This window comes from Stegodyphus dumicola, chromosome 6 (assembly GCF_044657685.1).
Source record: "Stegodyphus dumicola isolate Sdum_Otavi_A_Nest chromosome 6, ASM4465768v1".
Lineage (NCBI taxonomy): Eukaryota > Metazoa > Arthropoda > Arachnida > Araneae > Eresidae > Stegodyphus > Stegodyphus dumicola.
The window spans coordinates 198,934,158-198,944,779 of NC_140773.1; the positions used below are offsets into that span (position 1 = coordinate 198,934,158).

The 10,622-nt window shown below is 30.7% G+C and overlaps 1 protein-coding gene across 2 annotated transcripts in view; it reads left to right on the forward strand.

The window, feature by feature from the left end:
- The window catches only part of LOC118181831 (uncharacterized), a 118,091-nt gene that overhangs the window by 58,070 nt on the left and 49,399 nt on the right, over positions 1–10,622 (forward strand). For both annotated transcript variants that reach the window (XR_015041803.1, XM_035351033.2), the window contains exons 18-20: positions 2,125–2,272; positions 3,894–4,011; positions 5,690–5,790. Coding sequence is in view for 1 of the 2 variants with exons in the window: in XM_035351033.2 (XP_035206924.1) it covers positions 2,125–2,272; positions 3,894–4,011; positions 5,690–5,790 (367 nt within the window). In the remaining variant the exon portion in view is untranslated. The remainder of the gene's footprint in view (positions 1–2,124; positions 2,273–3,893; positions 4,012–5,689; positions 5,791–10,622) is intronic.

Consider the following 10,622-nt stretch of genomic DNA (forward strand, 5'->3'; position numbering starts at 1 on the left):
CTGTTTGTTGAAGATAATTTGCTAGCAATATTTTATTTTATCGTCATATGTTAAATCACTTGTTTTTTTAATTTTTTTTTTATAACTTTAGCTAATTTCTTATTAAAAATTTGGTCGTATAATACCTATTTATCTAAACTGCTAAATCAAATATGAATGGCAGTGTTATTATTAGAACAGAACTTCGGAAAGCTGAACTAAATGTCGAAGCACGGAATTTCAAATTAACATATTTTGTTAAATCGAATTTTTTGGGTTTAAAAATTAAAATCCTTAGTGTCGGCTTAACAAAGTTCGATTATATAGTTAGTATTTAGAAATAATTTAGAAACTTTGCTCTTATAACAAACAACAAAGTTGTGAATAAAATCCGATTTATAGATGCAAAAGATATCCCAAATTATTAAGATATCTTACAGAGTTTACCATTAAAAAATTAGGAAATTAAAAAACCCAAAAATCTAAAGCTTAAAAAGAGATTTCAATCTAATCTTGGTGGAGAGATTTTAGTATAATACTTAAAAAAATTTAGACTGCGCAGTTGCGATAACAACCCTCTCTCCCTAAGTTAAATAATAAGTCCTCCAGTAACTAAAACATAGAAGGCAAAATCTCTTATTGTATCTTATGATAATGGCAAAGCTCAAAAATACGATAAAATTATTATGATTATATTTAAGAGTAAAGATATCAGATAAGGAAACCAGAATGCGAAATACCTTGAAAATGTTTTCTTCGAGATCTTGAGAAAGATAAATCTTATCAAAAACGGTATGTGACTACTCTAGTATGTCAGGTTTCATGCACAAATGACGAATTTCTTCAGCAACTATTAATTTCAAAAATCTATTAAAAATATCTGATCTCCGATTGAACTTTGAATCCAAGATTCCCCTACTCCTCTTCTCTTACTAATCCGATTTGTTACTATGAGATGTTTGTTACTACGTAGATGAGATTCGGATGAGCGCGATATGACGAACCTTAGTGAATTGTGAATTTGGCTCCACAGTCTGGTAGCGTATGTCTCTGAAAAATCACTCTTTTCTGTTTAGAGCAAATTTGTTTTAACCCAGAACGTGTTGTGACTTATCTCACTTGATGTACCTCATAGAGTTTGTTTGGCTTTGGTAACGTAAACTGGTGTCAAACTCTTAATAGATGTACAGCAAATTATTGATATATTTGAATAGAACTACAGAGTCTTAAGAAAGATTTTTATTAAATCAGAAAGATTTTTATTAAATCAGAATTGGAACATAAACTCACGTCTTGTGCTTGGCAGATCAACCAAGCACTTACGTTGATGCAACTTAGGTAACAGATGAATTCAATTTTAAAAATTGTGACACATCTCACTTGTCTGACAGTAACATCAGCACGAGCCTACGAAATTCATCGTGGTAAGGAGTGCAAGATTGCGCCTGTCGTTGGCAAGAGCTTTGAACACCACTCAGGTGACAGTACTACTTTGCTCAGTTCTGGCCCCGATTTTGATGAAGAGCACCCCGGGACGACGTTTTCGATGTTCTCCCACCCCTCTTTCCCTACTATCAACCTTTCGAGTGGACTTCTGTCTCGCAGCATATTTAGAGTGCCCCCATGATGCATAGACACTTTACTTTTATAAACATCCATGCCTTCTCCGAAATTTGAACCCAGGCCCTTCGTTACAGCAGTCAGCGGCGCTAACCAGTATCCCGGCTGGGCGGCTTAACCCAAAGTAAACGGTAGATGCTATCATTAGACAGAAGATTCCGAAGTAGAAAAAAGTGAAAATGTCATGCTGTCTCTGAGACTCGAGACTCTCCGGATCTCCTAGTTGCTAGCCTGATATTCTTTACAATGACACCACGAAAGGACATAGTAAAGAAGCATAAAATACAACCGCACCTTAAAACCATACATACCTTACAAAACATTTCATCAAACTACATGATGTTCCACTTCCAAGCAAATAAGTCGAAAAATGTTCAAGCAATAAGTGATGATTTCTAACTTGTCAAAATTTTGAAAAGATTAAAAAAACGCTCACCTTCATGAAACACTTAAGAACAAAATAATGTAAAATTGTTTCAGGGTGGTGAACTTAAGTTTTGACAAAACCATTTTAAAATACTGCAGGCAGAATGGGCAGATGATCAACTCTCCAATGGCAGTGGTGATTCAAGAAATGGTACCTTGCGATGTGGCTGGGGTCTTGTTCACTTGTGATCCCCTTACAGGCAATACCGCTCGTATGAGCATTACAGCGAACTACGGACTAGGTGAAGTAAGAATAATTCCTTATTATTTATTTATTTTGAAATACTTTATTCAACATCATGGCAAGTTTTAGAGCTTGAATTTTGCGTGAATAAGCGGCCCAATGTCACGTCCACTTTCAAAAAAGGACTTCATGCAGATTATAGAAAGCATTCAGGAATGCTTTTAGCAGGGGTTTTGAACATTCTTTTGACTTATTTCCCCGCTCCCAGCTTACGTGTCAAATGATATTTTAGTGTCTCTGACTGAAATAGTTCATAAATATATAGTATTTATATATAAAAATGATTTATTATTTATATGATTATTTACATATAAATTTATATATATAATAAATGTATAAATAAATACCAATAGAGATTACTTTTTGTTGGAACATTTAAAACCAACTCTATTAATAAACCACAGCGATTCGAAAGAGTTGAAAATGAACATCACAGCTACTATTCAGGGTGTTGATAAAAGAAAAGTCTCGTAGGGCTAATAGGAAACGGAAAATGCATTGAAAATGAAAGGACGTTATTTCAAATATATACTGTAGGCAGTATGTGTCTCACAGACATTTATTATTATGAAACTTATTATTTTTATTAAGGGATTACTTTTAAATCGAACACCTCTCTATTTTAGAGAAGGAAAATGTAAAGAAAGCTTATTTCTAGTTGCTTTACATAAAGAGGAAACATCGCAAGCAACTTCTAATATAAGCAGAATTTTTAGCAGTTTTCACAAATTGCTCAAAACATAAACCTCTGAGTTGAGCACCTTAGTACTTATACCGTTATTTAATAGCTTTTCTTCCCTTCCGAAGTTAAAGATATAAATTGTACATAATAAATAATTCAGTAACTGCAAGCAATTAACTATTTTATTTGGTATAATATTACGTAAATGATTTTGTTTGTGAATAATATTTGCTCGTCGTATTTAACTTAAAAATTGCTTTTCCCCAGTTTTACATAAATAAAGTATGTCAGTTTATAAGGTATTTCTCCCAACTTCCTAGCCTGCCTTCGTGGTGTAGTGGTTCTGCACGCTGAACCGGTATTCCAGAGGTCCGTTGTTCGATTCCCGGCGAAAGCGTTTGCTATTTTTTATCTTTCCTGCTTCCAAAAATATACCGAATGTCTCTACAGTGGCGTCCGAACTAAAAGGTTGTGGATGATGACTTTCCACACCTGGGATTTGGCGATTGTGTTCCCTAAAAACCCCCAGTCGCCCTTTAAAATGTGGAGTATATAAGGTATTTCTCACATCTTCCTAGCGTGCCTTCGTGGTGTAGTGGTTCTGCACGCTGGGCCGGTATTTCAGAGGTCCTGGTTCGATTCCTGGAGAAGGCGTTTGCTAACTTTTCAATTCTTCTGCTTCCAAAAATACCTAATGTCTCTACAAGTTTCATAACATTTTATAAGAACACTATCCTGATTTCAATAAAATTTGAAGTTTAATAAAACGAATAACCAACATTTTGTCAAAACCATCCTTCATATTGCATATAACTCTTCAATAAATTAAATTAAGATCAATTAATGAATAAAATGAATAATTTCTTATAGTTGAGACATTTTATGAAATCCAAGTTTGGTTTCTCTAAAATTAATTTTATTTTTTATGAATAATCCCGACAGTCTGTGGTATCTGGTTCAGAAGAGCCTGATACGATCGAGCTTCAGAGAGATGCTGATGATAATCTGGTTGTAAAAAACAAAAGCATTGGATCAAAAAGTCGACGAATAATTATAAAAGGTAAGGATACTCTTATAAACTTGTAACTGCAATTATAAACTCCAATTAATTAAAATTGGTGAACAGAGGAAATGAATTTTTAAAATGTTCTTCTAAAACATTTAATCAACTGTGAATCTGCTGACTATATCTGAAATTATTGGTGATTCGTAATTTATTTATTTGATTTAACAACTAAGTATCATATACTTGCACTGAAACCAAATGGAATTAGAGAATAGATACCTCTTGTGCCATGATAGGAGTCAGTGAAATTAACCTGTAGGATATGAAAAAAATAACTTTGAATACTTCTTGTTTTATAATCATTAAAATGTGAACTTGTGTTCTCCCATTAAGATACATTAACATTGTTAGTTTTTCGAGATCATTATGACTCATCTTTATATGTAATGTATCATGTAATGTTTATATTTCTTTTATCAAAAAAAGTAAGTGGAAAATTGCAACATAAACTTCACTTTTAAAAGATACCTCTAGTAAGCCAAACTATCAGCCTAACTATATGTTTAACTCTACCCTATCACATATTTCATTGTTTCTTATGCCCATATCTATCAGCTTAAAATAATATCTGAAATCTCTCAGATTACTCAAAGGCTGCAAATTACATTTTAACCCTGTTCTATGTATAATTCTTAAGATAAACAAGAGTAGAACATATAATGTTGAAATGTTTCTTGCTTCAAAATAACCCTAATGACTGTATAAATTGCGCTCAAACAAAAGTGTGGTGGACGATAATTCATCACCCCTTAGATTTGATGACTGGGTCTCCGCCTTCCCAGACTTCCTTTAAGTGTTGGTAAAGGTGGTAACAGAATGTAAGGAACTGCATCCTTCCTTACCGCATGCCTTGGTTAGAATCTCAGTGTAATTGGTAGTATATCCCGCTGGCAGTCGGGAGGATGTGAGTTCAGTTCCAGTGAGGGCATCGAGGTTTTATCAGTTCCTGCTCCAAATTAAACTTAATGACTCTATAAATGTGGAAGGTAAAATAGAATAATACATATGGAAGAAATAACTCCAATATATAATATAAAATCGCAACAAAGTCTAATAGAAAAATTGTTCAGAATGTTTTTTACTTGAACATTGAATGATAATCATTGAACATTGAATAAGAGATCCCTACTCTACTGTGTTAAACATCCAAAGGCTTGAATGCAGTAAATTATGTGACTTTAATAATTCGATCGAATACGAGTCTCAGTATGGAGCAGGGACAGCCTGGAAAAATATAACTGGTTGCAATATAAGTATTTTATGCAGTTTCATTTTTGTTACGATTTTTAGCTTATTTATTGACAACCTAAGTCTGTACTCGTTTATTTTACTCCCTAAGTTACAGAATAATAAATATTACTTTCATTAGACATTCCTTTTCAAGTTCTTTTCATTTTAGCTTTCAAAACTTTTAGTCCGTCTTGTGTTTTAAGCTCTGCAGTTTAGTAAGCAATTAAATAATTACTTCTATACTATTTTTGTACATTTTACATATCTACATTTTTCAGATGTGACTACTTTTCTTTAACTGTTGCTACTTTACACAACAAAGAAAGCACAGAACAAATTAACTTTTATTGCCTATATATCCCTCTACAAATTTATAATCCTCTTCTGTAACCCTCTATGGAAAAATATGTTTAATTTTCTTTTTAATCAATTTTTCCCATAGATGATGAAGGCACACAGACAGAAGATGTACCTGAAAATGAAAGACAGGCTTGCTGTTTGTCCGATGAAATGGTTTTGAAACTTGGCCGATTGGCGATAAAAGTAAGACATCCAAGACATATTTCCCTTTAGATTGCCTATATTTTTAAAAATATTGCTTAAGGTTAAAAAAAAGCTAAATCAACAAAATATGGGAATACTTAATCCCTTATCAACGCAACACTTTCAAATAAAAGTATAATTTAATAATAATAATTAGTTTAATTTCAGAAATATGTTCTTGAGTCTTAATTCTTTAAGTCTGAGAGTTTCTTCTCATATAAATTATGGGGTAAACCTACTTAAAATGTCAAATCGTCACTTTCCATAATGCTCAGTGGAGGATTTCACGTTCCTGACTAACTTCAGATGTAAACACATTTAGAATCAGATGTTAAATTAAACCTTGACTCATCAGTAAAAAACGCATGACATGAGATCATTGGTATTCACTCCATTCTGATGTTCTTTGCACCAATTAAAGCAATCCTTCTTTTATTATGAAAACTGTGAAACATATACTGCTGGCTTTTTGGTTATAAAGGCCTTTTTTTATCAAATCTTCTATATACAGTTTGTTGTGATACAACTGTTCCAGTGGCGGCTGCAAGCTCTGAACTTAACTGCTGAGCAGTAGAATTCCTATGGATTAGATGGGCATCCAAAACATTAATATAAAGAAGTAGCTGCTATTCGTTTACGATCTTGAGCCAAGGCCTTTTTAGTCTAGAGTTCTGAAATTATTTCCATAACACATAGAAAGTATATCTTGAAATATTTACGCATCTCACTGCTTCCATATTATCTACCCTGCTTTTAATGGTCGATTATCTGATTAAAACACCACACAGATATACTATATATGTGTTTACAGTCAGGTTTAAATCCATTTAAACGTAAATATGATAGCAACCAGTTTGGGTTGATAAACCAATTTGCAAGATTCAAGCCCAATTTTGCCAATTTGTAAGATTCAAGCCTAATTTTAATTAGTGAATTTTTATACCACAGATCACCAATTCCGTTGCCGAAACCTGGACCATCTGTAAATATATCCTATTCTCCTGCGCAGACATTTTGTCTCTGATTTTCCATTTCTTTTCTTTCTGTATATATATATATATATATATATAGTATAATAATTTATTTACTAAAGAAATATTGATTATATTATCTCCTAAGATTAATTTTAGTAGAATTATCTAAAAAGAGTGAAATCATAGTTAGTAAGTTTAATTCCGAAAATTGTTTTAAAGTAACTTGAATGTAAATTGTTAAGAATGTTTGACGGGGACTTGAATTAAATCATGAATAACAAAATTTCAATTGTAAAAAGAAATTAAATTAAAAGCAAGTAATTATTAAAAGCAAGTAATATAGAAGTAGAAATTAAAAGCAAGTAATATAGTAGTAGAATAACTTGATTTCGCAACTAAGGGAATTTAAGATCATACAACATTATATATATAGTATATAGTATTACATATATAGTAGTCTATATATATATATATATACGTCTATATATTTACATATATATATACGTCTATATATGTATATATATATATATATATATATATATATATATATATATATAATCTTCTTCTTCTAATTTTCCATACTTTAGGCAGTATTTAGTTAAGTTTTGATATACCAATTAAATCAAGTTCATTAAACTTTTAATATTTTCTTTCATCAAATTTAAGTTTTATTTAACTTCCTAAAGAAATTTTTGAGAAATTTCTGGTAATTTTTAAAGGTTATTTAAGGACTTCATTTCAAAAAAATTTTGGGAAATTTTACTTTAAAACTTTAATATTAAAACATTTCAGTTTTTATTAATTACTTTAATTTTTTGCAATTTTCACACAAAATATCTTTCACTTAATTTTTTTAACAATTTTCACAATTTTTCAACAGAACACACATTTCAAATTACAAACAGTTTACATTTTTTTCACATACCACTTCACTTTAATTTCCTTCAAGCAAACATACATCTCTTGATTGGCTCAGTTACTTAACTCCCTAAATAATTGATATTTCTACCTTTAGGAATTTTAATTTAATTTAATTTAATTAATATTAATATTTACAAAAATTTTTTACTATAACAAAGATAGCAGCTTCACACTCAACTTTACCTACATAAGCGCCATCTATATAATTTGAAGAACACACTTACTTCTCTTTCACAACACTTTTTCAGACCCCAACACTCACATAGTAGGTAAGTTAGAATTAAAACTTACTATTTACTTGCTTTAAGTATTTTTTTAAAAAATTTTTTATGTAGTATCTAAGTATTTTCTAAATATGAAATTATATTTTTAAATATATATTTATTGTTAAAAATTGTGAATTAGTTCTTTTTGTTTCTTTTTGTTTTTTATTTCTTATTGATTTATATGGATTATGTATAGCTCTTTTATAGATATGCATATTCGAGTAGGGGAAGTTTCTGTAGACAAGGATTTCTAAAATACATTGGTTTCTAGATTTTTTTATTTTTTAAGGAATTAATTTTTAAAAAATTTAATTTTTTAAGAAAAAGTTTAATTCTTGACTTTACTTGCTTGTTTCTCAAAAGACTTAATTCGTATTTTCCTTTTTGAACTTTAATTCTTAGATGTTAATACTTAAATGTTAATTTCTAAGGGTACCACTTTATTGGAATTACTTTTGGTTTTGACCTTTACCTTTGCCTGCATGAATGACGAAATACGAATTGAATGATTGGAGAGTTAGGTTTGGAAGCAACCTCCCCTTGATAAGTCTGTCTCCTGCCTACTATACGATCATTCACATATGCATTTTTAAAAAAAAAATGTTTAATTTAATTTTAATTTATTAAATTAGAAGATTTATTTTCATGGATAGATTTTGCACTTGATTTGCTTATGCTTCTGAATTTAAATGATATTGTAGATTAGTTCGAGAATTAAATCTTTTACATGTTTGCATATTTTTAAATTATTTTAAATTATTTTGGCTTTTTTCTTTTTCTTTAGAATTTAAATTTGCTTTTTTACTTTTTTACTTTTATACGTATTTGTTAAGAATTTAAATTTGTTTAAATATATATATATATACATATATAGACGTCCTTTCTGGTTTGGAAGCACTAGCATATGCTGCTTGCTGATAATACTAATAGTTGGGTCCCACAAATAAAAGATCTCTTTGTAAAAGTTGAAGAAATATATGAAGTGAAATGAACTGGATGAAAGCCCATGTTGGTATTATATTCAACGAGAGGGCCGATGTGTTAGTCAAAGAAGCTGCTCTGAATAATGCCGGGGATGCGCTCGGATGTTCAAGCTCAAAAAGCATTCCTATTGGTAAATCAAGGATATTTATTATGATTGTTCGAAAGAGAAATGGAACATTTTGGAATAAAAGAAAGGATATTTATAGGAAAGGCTAGGATTTGTTTAAATTTTTATAGTCTACATTTGATTTCGCATGAACTTGAGTTAAAAGCAGTCTGTATGTTCACAAGCTAACGGAGCTTTTTTTATGTTGAACATCGTTTGTTTGATCGTGAGGCTGATGTATTTATTAAACAGTTTTCTTTGTTGACCTAAGTAGGAATTGAATGTAAATTGACTTTACATTTTTTTATATTACTTCTTTTATGGTTACTTTGATAGTTTGGTAATTCAAATTTGGTAGTATCAGAAATGCTCAATAGCATAATCGTATAATGAGACAAAGTTTTCTTATTAAATTTTAGACTTCATATATCTCCTCACAATCACGAGTAAACTGGGGTCAAATCTGTAAACCGAACGGGACAATGGACATTAAAATACTTGCTCAGCTTTATTTTCACAGACCATTTTTTCAGACATATAGACTTGATATGAGCTGATGCCCTATTCAGCACAAATGCGATTTTAAGCAGCACATTTAGTTCTAACAGAGACTGCATAAGTTACGGAAAGGATAATCTGAAAAAGAAATTACTCTTTCGTTGCACAAGTGCCCCAGCTAAATTTTGGAAAATGTATTAAATTTAAAAGAGTCCCCTCCAGAGAAAAAGATGAAGAAATAGTGAAACTACACCGAACTATCAGTCATGTTTGAGTGAAGGAACCACACTGTACGTGCGTTTAAATGAGTCGCCCATTTACGACAGTGATGTCCGATATGCCAGAGATACATAAGCTGACATTTCTATGCAATGAAAAATGCGATTCTTTTGTCCACAGTTCTGCTTTCTGTGAAATTTTTAACAAAATTATAATTTTCTTCTATGCAGTATCTACATATATAATTTAATAGAGCTATTGAAATTTACAAGAATAAGCATGAAAAATACAATAAAGAATATGCTTTACCTGGGATAATGGAATATTCAACTTTTTTGTCTATGTATAAGCATAGCTATTTTTGTACATCTCTGAAATGCTGCTTTATACATTTCAGATGCCTCTGTTTTGGCTCCATCCCTTTTCGCTCATAATCTTCCATACAATAAGATTTTTTCTGTCATATTTTTCTGCTACAGAACATTTTCCAAAACTTTAGATGCTGATTCATAGTTGATAGAGGGAAAAAGCTTTACAAACAAGGATTTCTCTGTTAAAATTGACATTGTAGCAAAAATCTATCATTCAACTCAATGCAGATTATAAAAATAAATTAAATCTATAGAAACTACCATGCTTTCCGCTAGATTTTGTTTCTTTGGTATATCATATGAGCAATCGTGTAATTACCTTTTATGAATGTGTTTTAAAGGTGAATTTTTCTTAATTATAAAAAAATGTCGTACCTGACCAATATTTGTGGGAAAAACATCATTTCACTGCAATAAATTTCCTTTATTTGTAAAATTTTTATATTCTTCTTCGTTCATTTTTGAATTCTGCTCATCCGGTTATCTCGAATAA